Source organism: Malus domestica, chromosome 03, assembly GCF_042453785.1.
Source record: "Malus domestica chromosome 03, GDT2T_hap1".
NCBI lineage: Eukaryota > Viridiplantae > Streptophyta > Magnoliopsida > Rosales > Rosaceae > Malus > Malus domestica.
Window position 1 is genome coordinate 13,030,029 of NC_091663.1, and position 18,865 is coordinate 13,048,893.

Here is an 18,865-nt window from a genome sequence, read left to right on the forward strand (position 1 = left end):
GAGTTGCACGAGAAATGCAAGCCCGAGGGCTTGTACATGAGGTTCTTCGGTTACAAAAAACGCATTTGAAGGATAAATCTTGAGTTCTTTGGTTATCTCTAGGGAATAGGAATACTAAAATTTTTCACTCTATTGTGAAATTCAAAAAGTTTCATCAATCTTTGGCATCAGTTTGTGTGGGTTTCATGTATTGGATGATCCGGTCTCTATACAAGATCACATCGTGACATATTCGAACTGGATTGGTGTGGCTGGGTTTTAAAAAGGTTCTCCCTATAATTTCTTCACATTCAATTTGGATTGTAGGTGATGGTTCTCAAGTTTCTTTTTGATCTAATAATTGGTTAGGCAGTCTTTTGATTTCCTATCTTAACACCTCTCATGCTCTTGCTTATACAATCAAAGCACGAGTGAGAGACTTTATATGTGGTTCTCATTGAATTGCCGCCAGATTTCATTAATTTTTTTCCTAAAGTTGTTGCTTTAATTATAGCTACTCCTATAACGTTTCAGACATCTTCCGATTCTTTATGTTGGTGTGAATCTCTCTCTGGTATTCTTATAGCTAAAAAGGCTTATTCTCACTTGCTTAACTTTAATATCCAAGTGCCTTTGGGAAAAAGGTCTCATCATATTCAACCAAGGTAAAGCCTAACTATTTTGGAAAGTTTTTACATGGTTGGCTCCTTACTAATACAGTGCCTCAACTTATGGGAGTTTCGATAGTTTCTCGTTGCTCATTTTGTAATTCAACTGTTGAGTCTCTATCTCACATTTTTTTTGGAACGTTCTTAAACTGTTGGTATTTGGTCTTGGTTGTTATAGCTTTAGTGGTTCAATCAATATCATTTCTGAAACTTTTTCTTACATATTTTCCTAGTTCTACTTGAAAACTTTGGATTATAGTGGCTTGTACTTTTATTGGGGACTTTGGTTTCTTTGCAATCAAATTCGGTTTGAGGGCAAGTCTGCTTTCTTGGATTATGCGTGGCTAGCTACTCGGTTTCGTGACTTGGCTCTAGTGTGTTTTTCAAGTGGTAGCTCATCCTCTTTAGTGTTGCCTATTTTCTCAATATGGGTATCTCGCTGTTTCTATTGTGGCTCCATCCTTTATTCTAGTCATCTGGAGGTTGCTAATGGTTGGGTGGCTCAAGGTTAACATCAATGGATCTTGTGCCAATGAACGTGTTGGATTTTGGGGGATTTTTTCGCTCATTGAAAGGTAGGGTACTTGGTGCTTTTGTATCAAACAAAAAAATTCAAAAGTTCAGTTGCTACATAAATTCCTACTTTCATTGAGGCTATGCGTATAGCTTAGGTCGGAGATTGGAAACATTTATGGATTGAAATAGACTCCAAGTTGGTTATTCACTATCTTTTTTAAGGCTCCTAAAGTGGTTCGTGGTTTGTTACGGTGGATTGGAATAATTGTCTTTGGCAACTTCGTCAAATGCGATTTATGTGTACACACATTTTATAGAGAAGGAAATCAGGTTGTAGATGCTTTAGATTCGTTTGGGGCAATTAGTTGTGCAAATTACTATGGTTTATGATTCCAGATTTTGTAGCCTCTGCTCATACTCGTGACATTTTGTTTTGTCTTTATTATCGTTTTCGTTGATCCTTTTTTTTGTCTTTGTGGGTATTAGCATAGTCCCCTTGCTGATATCTTTTTCATTTATTTTTATTTGTTATCAATAAATTTGGTGGATGAGGGACATGAGAGAAGTTTTTGGGTGTAATGGTCCTCACCCCTTTGGGGGGTTTTTGGGAGAGTAGGAAATTACGTGGTCTATTTTAAAAATCACTCTAAACCTGGTAGGTGTAAAATGTAGTTGACTTTCATAGAATTATTATCGCTGCACATTCGTAATCAATTAGGGAAGCAAGTAGTATATCAACATGTTTAGTTGAGGCTAAATCATTTGGGTAAAGGAGGAGGACATGATAGTCCTTCCTTATTCAAAATCGCTAACGAATGTAAAGGTCTATTGATCTATTATACTGATTCGCTCATCTCCGATCCGTAATACGTCGCGACAAAGTTGGCCGCTTTGTTCACTTATTCAAAGCCACTCAGAAATGTTTCCCCGGGATAAAAAGAACAAAACTGCAAAAACAAGAGGCCGATCTGGTCGTTGTCTTGTTTAAGTGTGAGAGCGTCGGGATCAGTTGAGCGCGCCCTCGTAATCCCTCAATCGAGACAGCCAGTTATGTCTTCAATGGAAGAAACACCTTCCCCGCCAAAGCGTCGATTGTCGTGCGCCACCTACTTCGACGCCCTCTGGTTTTGCTATTGTACGCTCCTCCTCCTCCTTTGCATTCTCTTCCTCTTTCATTTCGGTCGAATTAATTTCACAATTGTACGGCTCGCTTTTGCTACGATTTCCTTCAAATTTGTGTACTTTTCGGCTCTTGTAACTTAATTTTAATTCAACAGAAACATGGATTTTGCATAATTGTTCATAAAATGTTTTATATATGGTCGATTTCAACTTGGTTTTATTGAATTTCTGGTGAAATGGTTTTACTGCCAATTTAATTCCTGCCCACAAATGAAGTTTGGTAATTTCTGGCAATTTCATTGCTGCCCACTTAAAAAAGCTTCAAACTTGATAGTCTTACAAGCTTATAAAAGCAAATTCTTGGTGGGTCTATTGTTTTTTTTTTATTTTTGACAATTAAATTTTGTGGATGATTCTTTGTGTCAGTGAAGCTTCAAACATCTTTAAATCTTATTGCTAATTGTTTCTGATATCAACATTTTGTTTGTTCTAGATGTTTGCTGTATTACTCATCCTATTTTGGGGTTGTTTTGTTTATTTTTATCTCTTGCATTTAATCTGATGGGTACTCGTGTTTGGCAGCTCCGGTGCATCAGATGCAGCAGTATTATAGACTTGGGTCACTTGATAACTGTTCTGGGAAATGGACTTCTCTGGTTGATTGCTTGGTTTTGAAGACGAAGCGGTCATCTGAAGTGCAGGTTTGACTTTGAGTTTGGCTATATATTTCCATCCTTTTTCCGTGCGTTAATGTATTCCGCTTCATTTCTGTGTCTTTCCATTGGTAATTGTACAACATGCACTTCGATATTTTCCTTTGGCTTATAAATCAGATTGCTTTATTGGGGTTTCCCCTAATTTAAGGCCTATTTTGAGAAGTTGATGTCTACCAAAATCTAAATACTTAGGACTGATGGTGTGACATCCTGCGTAGAAAATCTCAAGCACTCACAACAACAAAATGGAGTAGGAGAACATAGACATGGACACATTGTTGAAACTGGTCTCACTTTATTGTATAAATTGTTCTTTCCCTTCAATTTTGGCTTCATGCCAATGCCACTATAGTAGTTTTAATTGATCATCTGACTAGTAGGTAACTGCTGCTAAATCTCTGTGCATGTAGCTATACATTCATCCCAGGTTGTAGTTTCAAGGATTTTTGAGGTGTTTGCTATCCTCATATAAAGCCTTACCATCTGCATAAGTTACTATCTAAAACTAAACAATACACTTCTAGCATACTCATTGGATTACTAAGTGTTTGTTTGTCTAGATGATGTAGGACAATGTAAGGTGGGTGTTGCCGATAATTATGGTGGACTAAGTAATAGATATGATTTAAAGCAAGAAAGTTTAGGGTCAATGTGATTTTAAAGAAATTGAAAAAATAGAAAATAATAGGGAGGACAGAGAGAAGAAAGTAAAGGAGGAGGTGTAGCTAGCCTTTAACATGACATACTTTTTCATTAAACCATATTGATTTTGCTTTATAAGGAATAGCCTTAGTTACAGGGAAATAGAATTCTCAATGGCGGCTAGAAATTTTAAATGGCTCATTAAAATCCTAAAAGACTTATCGGAAAGTAAACAAAATAAGTAAGAGGGAGTTTAATGAGTTTTCTCATCAGTGTGTTGTGCATTAGCAATGTTGTCTTTCTTACCTTGATATTCCTTTCCTTCATGCCCTTTGTCCTTATAAGATTACCAAAGTTCACATTCTTGCTTGGTTGATTTCATGAAAAACTTAAAACCTTGGATTTGTTTCAAAAAAATAAAGCCCTGCACTTCATTGTTTCTTCATTGGTGTATACAATACAGCTTTAATGGTGAATATTCGGATCACATCTTACATTTTTTCCATTGCGACTCAAATTTGGTACATTGTGCTTCTTCCTTTGGGGTGGATAGGGTGATTCCAAGAAACTTTTACTCTTTGCTCTGCAATTTCTTTTTGGTTAATGGTTTTAACAAGATATTGATCACCTTGTGAAACTGTGCTTTTTTGGTGCTTTTTTGGCTTTTCTTTTTGGTGGTTTGGTGAAGTATAAATAGGGAATGTTTTAGAATAAAGAAGACACTGTGGCTTCACCTTAGGACAATCATTTTTTTTTTCTTCCTTGTGGGCTTCTAGGTCTAAAACATTGAATGATATTACCCTTAGTGTGATTCTTCTAGACTGTTCTTCTCTTTGATATTTGATCTCGGTTTGGGTTGAGTGGGACTTGTTCATCTTATTTTGTACAGTCTCTTTATAAAGAATACCTTAAACTGAAAGACTCATTAAATAATAGAAGACTGATAGAATTAAGTCCTTCTTAGACAAATGAATCAGCTCTTAATAGCACTTGACATTGGCTATTACACTCTTTAAATTAAGCGTTTTATAGATTCGAGTATTGCAAGGTATGAAGCAGGACTTGTGGGTTCTTGAAGTTGGTTAGACTACGAGGAACATTCAATCCACAACAACAACAACAACAACAACAAAGCCTTTTCCCACTAAGTGGGGTCGGCTATATGAATCCTAGAACGCCATTGCGCTCATTTGTGTCATGTCCTCCGTTAGATCCAAGTACTCAAGTCTTTTCTTAGAGTCTCTTCCAAAGTTTTCCTAGGTCTTCCTCTACTCCTTCGGCCCCGAACCTCTGTCCCGTAGTCACATTTTCGAACCGGAGCGTCAGTAGACCTTCTTTGCACATGTCCAAACCACCGGAACCGATTTTCTCTCATATTTCCTTCAATTTTGTCTACTCCTACTTTACCTCGGATATCCTAATTCCCAATCTTATCCTTTCTCGTGTGCCCATACATCCCACGAAGCATCCTCATCTCCGCTACACCCATTTTGTGTACGTTGATGCTTCACCGCCCAACATTCTGTGCCATACAACATCGCTGGCCTTATTGCCGTCCTATAAAATTTTCCTTGAGCTTCAGTGGCCTACGACGGTCACACAACACGCCGGATGCACTCTTACACTTCATCCATCCAGCTTGTATTCTATGGTTGAGATCTCCATCTAATTCTCCGTTCTCTTGCAAGATAGATCCTAGGTAGCGAAAACGGTCACTTTTTGTGATATTCGCTAGATTGCTCCGGTCATTAGTGTGGATAAGTATATAAATGGATAGAGATAGGAAAGCAAACACAAGATGTACGTGGTTCACCCAGATTGGCTACGTCCACGGAATAGAGGAGTTCTCATTAATTGTGAAGGGTTTACACAAGTACATAGGTTCAAGCTCTCCTTGAGTGAGTACAAGTGAATGATTTAGTACAAATGACATTAGGAAATATTGTGGGAGAATGATCTCGTAGCCACGAAACTTCTAAGTACCGGAGTGTGGTATCGTCTTGACTTGCCTTATCTGTCTCATAGGTAGATGTGGCATCTTCTCTGGAAGTACTCTTCCTCCATCCAGGGGTGGTATCTGTAACTGGTGGAGATGCACAAGGTAATGTATCAATTTCACTTGAAGCTTACTTGTAGTTTCATGCTTGGTCAAGCGAGATACAAACCATGTAGTAGGAGTCCCCCAAGTCGCCGAGCTGGGGGATCTGCTGAAAGAGGTGACAGACAAGGTAAGCAATCAGAGCTCCGGCTGATTGTTCACATTCTCCCTATCTTGCAGGCAGCATGAAGGATAAAGAGAAGAAAAATGAGGAGAGATGATATGGGATACTTTTGCTTTTGAAGAAGTAACTTTCCACAGGCTTATTCTTGAACTGGGCTGGAGGGTTTTCTGGTTTCCTCCAGAGTATAAGGCCGACTGAAGAATTTGAGGGTCAAAACAAGTCCATCAAATCTAGAGTACGTTCGACCCTGCTGATATGGGATACTTTTGCTTTTGATAGAGTAGTGGATGTATCGGCACGTGTGCTGTTACGCTTGTCTCCACATGCTTCCTTGTATCCTTCTCACTTGCCCTATCTGTTCCTCAGGCAGATGCGGTATCTTCCCTGGAAGCATAAGATGTTGAAGATGAGTACTCGAGAGCAATGCCAGGTAAGTAATCAGGTAAGGGGTTCCAGGCAGTCAGTTCCTGGCTGGAAGCTTGATTCCAAGTGCTGACTGATTGCTCTCTTTCTCCTTGTCTTGCAGGTAAGAACAAGGCCAAAGGAAAAGACAGGGAAAAAGCATGATATGGGATACTCTTGCTTTTAACCCTGATGATATGAGATATTCTTGCTCTACTATAGCTTGTTTACAGAGGTATTATCGGGGGGAAAGAAAGCTGAATATTTCGAAAGGCTTTGTTGGGAGTGCCCTCTCAGATAAGAGAAAGGGTTGAGCATTTTTGCAGGTCTGCCTGTCCGTTAGGGATGGAAGTCGACATATATAGGAGTCTCCCTAACATCAAGTAATAATGCTATTCCTTTACCCTGCTTGGTTATAGCACGGTAGTGGGAGCTGCCAGCTTCACATGTTTTAACTCTGTCATAGCACTTTGAAAAAGTGGTTTGTGGTATCTGGAAAGCTGATGTTGCGTGTGAAGATTACAGACCTGTCGGGGGTCTGGCTCTCGAGATTCGGAGAACGATGCCTCTTCGATTTTTGAGAAAGCAATCCTGCTGGGGGTCTGGCTTCGAGATTCGGAGAGTGGTGTCTCTTCAATTTTTGAGAAAGTAATCATGTTGGGAGTCTGGCTCTCGAGATTCGGAGGGCCGTGCCTCTTCGATTTTGGAGCAAGCAATCTTGTTGGGAGTGTTTTCTCGAATGTGAGTAAAGGTTGGGCATGTTTGCTAGTCTACCTTGCCACGAAGCACAGAGGTTGACACACAGGGACTTTCCAATTATCCAGCAGTGGTACTGTTCCTTTACCCTCTCTTCGATTTTGAGAAAGTAATCATGTTGGGAGTCTGGCTCTCGAGATTCAGAGGGCGGTGCCTCTTCGATTTTGGAGCAAGCAATCTTGTTGGGAGTGTTTTCTCGAATGTGAGTAAAGGTTGGGCATGTTTGCTAGTCTACCTTGCCACGAAGCACAAAGGTTGACACACAGGGACTTTCCAATTATCCAGCAGTGGTACTGTTCCTTTACCCTCTCTTCGATTTTTGAGAAAGTAATCATATTGGGAGTCTGGCTCTCGAGATTCGGAGGGCGGTGCCTCTTCGAATTTGGAGCAAGCAATCTTGTTAGGAGTGTTTTCTCGAATGTGAGTAAAGGTTGGGCATGTTTGCTAGTCTACCTTGCCACGAAGCACAGAGGTTGACACACCGGGACTTTCCAATTATCCAGCAGTGGTACTGTTCCTTTACCCTTGTGGGTAATAATATGGTAGCTAGACCTTCAAAATTTATGTGTCTAAACTTTGTTAGTGTTGTTTCTTTGCAATTCTTTTACCCTTCTTGGTCAGAGCGATGTAGTGGGAGCTGCAAGCTTCACGTGTCTCGACTTTGTCAGAGAACTTTGGCAAAGTTATCTGTGGTACCCATGAGCTACTGTTGCGTGTGGGAAGTGGGTGATTGAACAGTATGATTCATGTGCTTTCTACTTCGCCAGAAATCTTCAACAGAATGCCCATAATTTCCGCAAAGCTGAGTGCGTGTGACAGGTGCTGACAAGGCTGGAAAAGTAGGTGCCTCTTCGATTTCTGAAATCGGCCCTCGTGGTCTCTGAGCAGCCCAGCTTTTGAGAAAGCAAGCCTCTTCGATTTCTGAGATCGGCCTTTGTGGTCTTTGAGCAGACCAGCTTTTGAGAAAGCAAACACCTCTTCGATTTCTGAGATCGACCCTCGTGGTCTCTGAGCAGCCCAGCTTTTGAGAAAGCAAACGCCTCTTCGATTTCTGAGCAGGCGCCTCTTCGATTTCTGAAGCTTCGTCGAGTGCAGATTTTTATAGGGGCTGACATTAAGTTCCAAAGCACACTTGAATATCCACCAGTAGAAGCTCCATTCTTGCACTTCTAAGATCTTGATTTGTCCGACCTCTTCTCTCTTCAACACCTTTGAAAATGTCTGGCCCCTCCGACCGTCGTTTTGACTTGAACCTTGTTGAAGAGGCAGCCCCGCCTTCTCCAGACAACATATGGCGCCCATCCTTCGTCTCCCCTACTGGTCCTCTTACCGTTGGGGATTCCGTGATGAAGAATGATATGACCGCTGCGGTAGTGGCCAGGAACCTTCTCACTCCCAAAGATAACAGACTACTTTCCAAACGGTCTGATGAGTTGTCTGTTAAGGATTCTCTGGCTCTCAGTGTTCAGTGTGCAGGTTCTGTGTCTAATATGGCCCAACGCCTATTTGCTCGAACCCGCCAAGTTGAATCATTGGCGGCTGAAGTGATGAGTCTCAAACAGGAGATTAGAGGGCTCAAGCATGAGAATAAACAGTTGCACCGGCTCGCGCATGACTATGCTACAAACATGAAGAGGAAGCTTGACCAGATGAAGGAATCTGATGGTCAGGTTTTACTTGATCATCAGAGATTTGTGGGTTTGTTCCAAAGGCATTTATTGCCTTCGTCTTCTGGGGCTGTACCGCGTAATGAGGCTCCAAATGATCAATATCTGATGCCTCCTCCTTCTAGGGTTTTGTCCAGTACCGAGGCTCCGAATGATCCCCCTCCGGTGCCTTCTCTTTCTGGGGCTCTACCGACTGCTGAGACTTCTCCTAAGCAACCTTTGTGAAGGCTCCCTCTTGTTTGTTTATTTTGACTCAAGTATATGTACATATTTGTAACTTATCGGGAATATCAATAAATAAGCTTTCCTTCATTTCAACGTATTGTGTTAAATACACCAAAGCCTTCTTCGCTAAGTTCTTTGAATTTTCTTTTGTTGAAGCTTGTATGTTGAAGCTTTGTGAGTGGAGCATATAGGTTGAGGTAGTGTTCCCTTAATTTCCCGAGTGAGGAAAACTTCTCGGTTGGAGACTTGGAAAATCCAAGTCACTGAGTGGGATCGGCTATATGAATCTTAGAACGCCATTGTGTTCTGTCCTGTGTCATGTCCTCCGTTAGATCCAAGTACTCTAAGTCTTTTCTTAGGGTCTCTTCCAAAGTTTTCCTAGGTCTTCCTCTGCCCCTTCGGCCCTGAACCTCTGTCCCATAGTCGCATCTTCTAATCGGAGCGTCAGTAGGCCTTCTTTGCACATGTCCAAACCACCGTAACCGATTTTCTCTCATCTTTCCTTCAATTTCGGCTACTCCTACTTTACCCCGGATATCCTCATTCCTAATCTTATCCTTTCTCGTGTGCCCACACATCCAACGAAGCATCCTCATCTCCGCTACACCCATTTTGTGTACGTGTTGATGCTTCACCGCCCAACATTCTGTGCCATACAGCATCGCCGGCCTTATTGCCGTCCTATAAAATTTTCCCTTGAGCTTCAGTGGCATACGGCGGTCACACAATACGCCGGATGCACTCTTCCACTTCATCCATCCAGCTTGTATTCTATGGTTGAGATCTCCATCTAATTCTCCGTTCTTTTGCAAGATAGATCCTAGGTAACGAAAACGGTCGCTCTTTGGTATTTCTTGATCTCCGATCCTCACCCCTAACTCGTTTTGGCCTCCATTTGCACTGAACTTGCACTCCATATATTCTGTCTTTGATCGGCTTAGGCGAAGACCTTTAGATTCCAACACTTCTCTCCAAAGGTTAAGCTTTGCATTTACCCCTTCCTGAGTTTCATCTATCAACACTATATCGTCTGCGAAAAGCATACACCAAGGAATATCACCTTGAATATGTCCTGTTAACTCATCCATTACCAACGCAAAAAGGTAAGGACTTAAGGATGAGCCTTGATGTAATCCTACAGTTATGGGAAAGCTTTCGGTTTGTCCTTCATGAGTTCTTACGGCAGTCTTTGCTCCTTCATACATATCCTGTATAGCTTGGATATATGCTACTCGTACTCCTTTCTTCTCTAAAATCCTCCAAAGAATGTCTCTTGGGACCCTATCATATGCTTTTTCCAAATCTATAAAGACCATGTGTAAATCCTTTTTCCCATCTCTATATCTTTCCATCAATCTTCGTAAGAGATAGATTGCCTCCATGGTTGAGCGCCCTGGCATGAACCCGAATTGGTTGTCCGAAACCCGTGTCTCTTGCCTCAATCTATGCTCAATGACTCTCTCCCAGAGCTTCATTGTATGACTCATTAGCTTAATTCCCCTATAGTTCATGCAATTTTGTACATCGCCCTTATTCTTGTAGATAGGCACCAAAGTGCTCATTCGCCACTCATTCGGCATCTTCTTCGTTTTCAAAATCCTATTGAAAAGGTCAGTGAGCCATGTTATACCTGTCTCTCCCAAAACTTTCCACACTTCGATTGGTATATCGTCTGGGCCTACTGCTTTTCTAAGCTTCATCTTCTTCAAAGCTACACCCACTTCTTCCTTCCGGATTCTACGATAAAAAGAGTAGTTTCTACACTCTTCTGAGTTACTCAACTCCCCTAAAGAAGCACTCCTTTCATGTCCTTCATTGAAAAGATTATGAAAATAACATTTCCATCTGTCTGAGGAACATTCAATCCAATGCCAGTAAATCACCACTACTAGTTTCCTTGTGTGTTGTGGACCTAAACCAATTAATAGGGGCCAAGAAACGAGCCACTGTGGCTTGGTCCTCCATAGAAGTCGAATATTGACCCTAGACTATCACAACAGCTGAACTCACCCCAGAATTTTCAGCTATTGAGTGATTGCATATTTTTCTCCCCATGCCAATTGAAATTTACCATCACTTTGTTCTGGACGGTGTTTCACCAAAAGGATTTGGCTATTTGGTGCACTGGAGTCCTACTGTTTAGAGAAGGAAATGTGAGTTGGATGGTTCCAGCTAATTGTAATTCTTGTTTGTGAATTGGTTTCAAGTAGAGACCCCCCCCCCCCCCCCCCCCCCCCCTAAAGTGTTCCTTCCTTGTTGGGTGGTGGTTAGAAAGCAAAAATTCTTGGTTTGCTGTGTCAAAAGGATATTTGGAAACTATATTGGGGTAGTTGAGATGGAGTGATGGGATAAAGTTGCAGTCCTTTCCTTTGGGCTTCAGTGTTTTCTAAATTTTGGGATTATCTTTTTCGGCTATATGAACTGATTAAGAGGAGCTGTTTTTTAATACTCAAATTAGTTTTAAGTACCTGCTTGTGGATTGTTGTCTAGCCTGCTTCTTGTACGTTAAGGGTGGATAACTGGTCCACAACGTTTATAGTTGATCACTTCACATAAGTTTTCAATAAAGTACATTTCCAGCACTGATCAGCTTGTTAACATTTTTGCCATGCCCATGTCCTCCATTAAGTGAAATATGAAGCAAACAGATGGTTGGCTCTCCTCCATCCGTTCGAGGATCTGCAAAATTTTCTTTTAAGAAATTTACATCTATTTGCCACCGAGGGATATGACTGAAATTTAGTCTCGCTTGTCAATCGATGATATATATTTCTTTCAGGCAATTAGAAACTGGCCTTTTTTTTAATGCAGGAAATTTTGGAAACTCGGGAGAAAGGCAAGTCTCACGTCTGGACTTTTCGAACTCCAGAAGAAGCATCAGTTAACTGGAAAGAACAATTTGGAGATTTAGATGAAGTGGAATGACTGAGATTCAGTCCAGCATTCGTCGAACTTTTTCCCCACAATCGGCGAGAGATCTGCGCGTTCCTGTAGAATTCTGTTTATTTTTGTCAGGAAACTCAAATGGTTAATTTGAAGACACAAACGGGACGCAGATAAACATTTTTGATCTTTGGTAGCAATAATATCAAATATTTTTTCAGTACGTAGAAAGAGAGTAATGCCAAAGATATCATATTATCTGATCAAGTTGACTGGAATTTCCTGTTACGCTTGCAAATCATGCAAATCAGTGCATGCGTTCCCGATGATGAGTATTGCTCACATGATGCGGTTTTGTCTCTTTTTAGTCAACTTGGTTTTTTACCCTTTTTCTTTAATGCGGTTCATCTTGGTTTTTTTGGTTTCTCGATTTTTATGCTCACCCACCCCTAATTCTTGTGAATGTAATAGGAGGTTCGGATCAGCCCGGTTCGGCTCACTTTGACCGTATGACCAAGAACCGAATCGAAGAGTTTTACTCGATTCAGTTCAGTTTTAAAACTATGAATTTTGAGCGAAAGTCAAGTCAGTTCAATTTTATTAGGAGAATTTTGTTTGATTTTAGTTAGTTTTTCGGTTTAGCCTTGGCCCGTTCAATGTGTTGGCCTTTTAAATCCTCTTTCCATTTAATGTTTTGGGCCTATTTTTGAGTTTTGGAACAAATTTTCCAAGTTCAAATCTTCAGAGTGAAATATAGAGATTGTATCAAAGGCTAATGGAGGCAATCAAAGCGGAGAAATTGTAACCGGTGTTGATTGTATTTTTGAATAGTATGAATAGGACCCTCTAGGTCATTTGTTAAACGTCAAGCATCAACCACACTTTTGCATTCTATCGATCTAGCTAGCTTTCCATTCTACAGTAGTTAGAATTTATCTTTTTAATTGTTTATTGTTCTTCGCTTTATTTTCAAGTTTATTTAGTACTTCAATTTTTAGCAAAAAACGCATGGGCATAAGGTATTATTGACATATCCCTAACTAATCAAATACTCACTCAAATAGTTACACTACAACTTGGATTATTTCAACCGTTGAGTGAAGTCCTCAATCTAATTGAGAGGACATTACGTAGTTTAGAAATATTTGATTTAGTCAATGTAAGTCCTTTGGGAGCTTTCGTATAGATTTCTGTATCAAGATTCTCATAGATAAAGTACCAGAGCGTATAACGTCCATTACGGGGGAATACGTCTCTTTGTACTCAATCCTAGGGTCTCGAGAAGTCTTGTGGCACGATGTATGGCTTATATCACACTATCTCATTCTTCTCATTATGATTCCTTAACAAAACTCACTTGCAGCCAAAGGGCTTTATATGTGGAGGTGTTCGAACTACGGGCCCAAACACCTTACGTTTTCGCAAGTGAATCAAGTTCGAACTAAATTGTTTGTTTTCAGTTTGACAAATCAATTCTATGTTAACATTCTTCAACGAAAAGCAGTTCAATGTTATCACTCAACATGATATTAGTAACTACTATGTGTGCAAAGCATCATCGACTATGATCTAGTTCTAATTTTAAACTAGCAAAATGGACTGAAGTCTCACAATTCTAGGAAAGTGGATTTGTCTCTTCAAGGACGCTTCCGTAATCTAGAATAACCTCATGCATTGAAGCAGTTAAGTAGGCTATGGTCAGATTCAAACTAGTTTCATTAGGTTGTGTCGTGGGCTTCCTCTTCCGAGTTGTTAATCCTTTAAACCAACATGTTTGCCATGCTTTAGGATAGGAGTAGATGATTGGTTAGCCACCAATGTATTGGACCTGTAGCAGGTGCAACTAACTGTTGTTCAGGGGTGGCTCGTCCTTCATGCAAGATGTTTTGACGGACGTGTGGTACATATATTCTTGCAGCCAAGTTGTAGTAGGTATATATGACCTCGTCACTTTTCCTAGGTCACTAAAAGCATCCAGCATGTTTTCAGCAACGATCTGTAGATTAAAATACGTTGCGCTTCAGTTTCAGACTGTGTAATGTGTGGATCTAGATGAGAAATAGTAAGGTTAATCCACGACAATTCATGGCGTTCTTCAGGAACGTTAACATTCTTATCTCCCTCTAACAACAAGAAGATTGTCTCATCGAAGTAACAATTTGCAAAACGTGCTATAAAGAGATCCCTTGTCAAGGGCTCTATATAGCAAATAATTGATGGTGAATCATAACCGACATATATTCTCATTATTATCTGATGACTCATTTTGATAACGTAGTGGCGACATTATGGGCACATAGATGGTGCACTCAAACACACGTAAGTGCAAGATTTCAGGCTTGTACCTAGTAACCAATTGTAACTGATGAAAAAGATTAGGTAACAGTGGGCCTTAGATTAATCAACATAGCTGCGTGCAGAATTGCATAGCCCTAAGCAGAGACTAGAAGCTTGTGTGCATGACTAAGATTTGAGAGATCAATTGAAGGTGCTTTATAAACACTTCTGCTAAGCCATTTTGGGTGTGAAAACAGGATGCATGATGTTCAACTTCAATCTCAATTGACATGCGATAATTGTCGAAGGTCTGCAACATAAACTCTTTATCATTATCCAGTCAAAGTGACACCTAAGCTTTACAATTTATGCTAGGAGTTTCATAAAAGCAGCATTGCGTGTGGACAGTAAGCAAACATGTGAACAACATGTTATTGCATCAACTAACACCATAAAATGTTTAAATTGTCTGCAAATATCCCCTTGCATCCTCTGAAGCTTCAGAGGGAGGACATGAGTAATCTTTGTATTTGAGGATTGAGTTAACAGTTTTCTCAAAGAGCAAGCTTTACATGGCATATTCTCAGGAATGAGTTTCACACTTTTGGTAGAGCTTGTCCGTGAGATGTTTTGAGGATACGATGTGTCATATGTCTTCCTAGATGTCCCAAATGATTGTGCCAAAGCAAGCAAGTACTTAGGAACCCGGACTTGGCCAGCCACATGGTTTGCTTCCATAACTCGTATGGTTTTGATATACAATCCATCTGGGAGGCATTCCATATTCTTAGGAATATGCTTATAGTTTTATTCGTGGCATAAAAAGTTGAATAGGTTTTCTCCATAATATTTTGTTCTGTCAAATCCTCATTACAGAACTTCAGAAGTGGTTGAATTCGACAAATTTCAAAGTTATACTCATCCATAAACTTGAAGTCTTAGAAGCGTAAATGCTGCCAGTCTTGTCTTACTTTGGGCAAAAAGATATCTTTCTGGTGATCAGAGTGCAGTGCCAAACAAGCCAAATAGTGTGTAGATCCTCTTTGGCAAGGTATTCAGTTTGTAATGCGTCGTGCATATACGTTCAGATGAAGATCGTGGTTGTGGCTTTGTCAGTTTTATCAACCTGTTCATCTATAGCCTCTGCAATAGTAACTTTGAGGATTTTGGCGGTGAGATGGAGCTTCACATCTTGGACCCACTTCTGATAGTTTTTTAGAGACTTCAAGGGCGGTAAAGTCGAGTTTGTTTAGGTTTGACATGATGCTGCAATGGACGAAAGAAATAAAGATCTACAGACACAAAGTAGAACATTTTGAGTTCTATAGACATGGTTTGGTTTAATTTTCATGAAAACTTTGAGTTTAAAAGCATTGAATTCGAAACTACATGTTCAATTTTAGTTAAACTTCAGGTTCAAAAAATAGGTACGTGCTAGAACACAAGATACAATATACAACTAGTGTTGTGAATTAGGGTTCCTTCGAGGACCCAATTGAGTAGTTTTGGGACTACGAAAGGATGTCAACGGTTCAAGGAAAAATAATAAAATATTGAATTGTACTTTATAAAAGTGTAAGACTAGAAGAAAAAGTGGAATTTGGTGATTTTTTGGTGGTATTTTCTCTCTCAATTGTGCCCTTATACTAGGATTTACACAATCACATTCCTGAAGAGTTTAGAACTGCAACAACTTCCATACTTGTGAAAGAATTTTCGGGTATGTATGGACATATGTCAGGTTCCAATAGATGCCTTCTTTCATTTATCACATAAGATTAATATTGAATGTTTGTAAATCATAAATTCTACGTTTTAATCCTTAATCCCTAAAGCCGGAAAAACTTGATATTTTTGTGGTAGAGACACTTATGCGAGTGCAAATATAGTTGCAATTATAGGTTAAACAAGAAAACAATTTTTTTTTGAAATTGTTCGAGTGGAAGGTCAACAATTCAAATAGTCACAAAATAATTTTTTGCATCATTTGAACTTTTGGCTCTAGACTAGAAATGTCTCATTTTTATTTGGCAAAAACTTAAAAAAATAAAATAAAGCGAAGTTGTTGTGGCCTATTTTAATAAAGGGGTGTGGCAAAGAGAGAAAGGGAGAGATGTAAATTGGCTTGAGCAATTTTGTGTGCTATTCCTCACATCATGTGCCTTTACTTATAGTAAAAGATAAGGATAGAGAAACTTGCTTTCGAAGTAATATAACTTGTATAAGGAAAGATCTTCTAGATCTCATATGATTCTATACAAAATCTATTACAGATTTACACAATCATATTATGTAAAAGGGTAAATTACAGTTTGCTCTATTAGGTTTGGATGCAACTACAATCTCATACAACTTCTTTAAAAATTTCAATCTCATACATTTACTTATATTTCATTTCAATGTCATGCATCTGTTAAGTTTTATGTCAATTTAGGTATTAAATGATGACATGACGACATCAGTTCCCCCTTTTTGTTGATGTGGTTATCAAATTTGTGCCACGTGGACACTACCAATAAAAAAATTGATTTTGAGTCAGATCGACGCAGAGCTTAACTCAGAATTTACACTGGAAAATGACAACATTTTTCCATGGAAAGTGCAACGCCAGATGGTGAAGAGGTGGCGAAGAGGCATTTGGAGAGGAAGTTGTTGGTGGTAGCACAAAGTTTAGAAAATTCGTAGAAGATCGGGTTTTTGGGGACGGGGAGGGAGTCTTTGAGGTTGGAGAGAGAGGTGAAGGAGAAGAGCTTGTAGCTTGTGGTGGATGTGTAGTGAGCGCCACTATGGGTGCTTGAGGTGGATGGCTATTCGAAGGATGAAGAGGCGGCATATGTTTGAATGGGTGGATTGAATGGACTGGGTGTGTGGGTTGCATCAAGGGGTAGAGATTGGTTGGATGGAATCGACTTACATTGTATTTACCTCTCTCTGAAGGGTTGCCATACCTTATCTCTCATCTACATAGTGGATGCAGTGTTTGAAATTGTAGGCGGCAAAAATGAACGGTAGGAAGTTGAAAGTAGTACAATGAAGTAACCCAAAATCCAATTCATCTTTCATTCTAGCAATCTGACACTCCTAAAAACATTAGAGTGAAAGCTTAATCAAATGATAAAAAAAAAAAAAAAAAAAAAATCTCATAGAAGAAGTCTTTTAATCTTGCAATCTTGATAGACATTCTTCTAGTTCCTAGTATATACCAAAATCCCGTTCCATTAAATGAAATGAATTATTAAAAACAAAGACACTTATGTTGATGCACAAAATCAGTGAGGACTTTGGTACAACAGAAATTGTTAAGTTTGTGACATTCGCTAGATTGCTCCGGTCATTATGTAAATGGATAGAGACAGGGAAGCAAACACAAGATGTATGTGGTTCACCCAGATTGGCTACGTCCACGGAGTAGAAGAGTTCTCATTAATTGTGAAGGGTTTACACAAGTACATAGGTTCAAGCTCTCCTTTTGTGAGTACTAGTGAATGATTTAGTACAAATGACACTATGAAATATTGTGGGAGAATGATCTCCTTTTATAGAAGAGAGTTTCTAGCTTTGTTCTGACATTGACACGTGTCGTGTTGTGATTGACTTCCGATGTCGACACGTGTCACTTTATGATTGGCTTTTGATGTCAACACGTGTTGTGTTGTGATTGGCCTCCTGGTTGGAGGGAAACTTTTCTGGGTCCTTGACGGTATAATGTTGACCGGTGCTCGGTAGTTTCAGGATTGGTTGAGTACGGTACCAACAGTGCTCTTCTAAGTTCCCGAGTAAGGGAAGCTCCTTGGTTGGGGACTTGCAAGATCCAAGCTGCTGAGTAATCACAAAACTTCTAAGTATCGAAGTGTGGTATTGTCTTCACTTGCCTTATTTGTCTCATAGGTAGATGTGACATCTTCTCTAGAAGTACTCTTCATCCATCCATGGGTGGTATCTTTAACTGGTAGAGATGCACAAGGTAATGTATCAAATTCACTTGAAGCTTAATTGTAGTTTCAGGCTTGGTTAAGAGCGATACAAACCATGTAGTAGGAGTCCCCCAAGTCGCTGAGTTAGGAGATTTGCCGAAGGAGGTAACAGACAAGGTAAGCAAGCAGACTTCCAAGCAAGCAACCTGGATCGGAGGTTCGACTTTGGCTTCCGGTTGATTGTTCTCCTTTTCCTTGTGTCGTAAACAACAACAAGGATAAGGAGAAGCAAATGGAAAAAAGATGATATGAGATACTTTTGCTTTTGAAGAAGTAACTTTCCACAGGCTTATTCTTGAATTGGGTTGGAGGGTTTTCTGGTTTCCTCCAGAGTATAAGGCCGACTCAAGAATTTGAAGGTCAAAACAAGTCCATCAAATCTAGAGTACATTTGACCCTAATGATATGGGATACTTTTGCTGTTGACAAAGTAGTGGGTGTGGTATGGCAAAGCTTTGCTCTTTGGCGATGGTGTCAGCAAAAGGTTGTTGAAGCTTTTCGAGTTCTTTAGATAGGGCAACGATGCTGGGTTTAGATTTGATTTAGACTCATTTGTCTGGGTTGTGTGGTTCTATAGGAAGGGCATCGTGCTGTAGTGATCTGTTCCAGCTCACCATTGATCTTCTGCTTCAATCTCTTACAGGATTTGTCCCCAATGCAGGAGTGGAATGCAACATTTGCATTTAAATGGTCATTCAGAGAACTATTTCTCAGCGACTCATCCATGCGTGGCAGCTTCAGTGTAAAGCATCAATATCATATCAACTGTTCTGAGGTATTTGCCGAAGGACTTCATGACCTTGACAATAGTTGAGG

General features: G+C 39.9%; 1 protein-coding gene across 4 annotated transcripts; it reads left to right on the forward strand.

The window, feature by feature from the left end:
• On the forward strand, positions 1-12,021 carry LOC114823940 (uncharacterized). Of its 4 annotated transcripts, XM_029099872.2 has the most exons (4): positions 615-644; positions 881-1,222; positions 2,868-2,986; positions 11,727-12,021. In XM_029099872.2, the coding sequence occupies exons 2-4, from the start codon at positions 1,165-1,167 to the stop codon at positions 11,838-11,840; spliced, it is 291 nt and encodes a 96-aa protein (XP_028955705.1). In that variant the 5' UTR covers positions 615-644; positions 881-1,164; the 3' UTR covers positions 11,841-12,021. The 4 variants fall into 4 exon arrangements, 2 of the variants coding, with proteins under 2 accessions (XP_028955705.1, XP_028955704.2); XR_011579265.1 differs by lacking the exons at positions 615-644; positions 881-1,222 and adding an exon at positions 1-266; XR_011579264.1 differs by lacking the exon at positions 881-1,222 and having other exon boundaries at positions 607-644.
• The last annotated feature ends 6,844 nt before the right edge of the window (positions 12,022-18,865 follow it).

Bases quoted from the DNA above. Each gene is read 5' to 3' on its own strand.
- LOC114823940 (XM_029099871.2), top strand. From the start codon at position 2,214: ATGTCTTCAATGGAAGAAACACCTTCCCCGCCAAAGCGTCGATTGTCG. The intron at 2,299-2,867 runs GTACGCTCCTCC...CGTGTTTGGCAG, and splicing joins CGCCCTCTGGTTTTGCTATT to CTCCGGTGCATCAGATGCAG. The intron at 2,987-11,726 runs GTTTGACTTTGA...TTTTTAATGCAG, and splicing joins AGCGGTCATCTGAAGTGCAG to GAAATTTTGGAAACTCGGGA.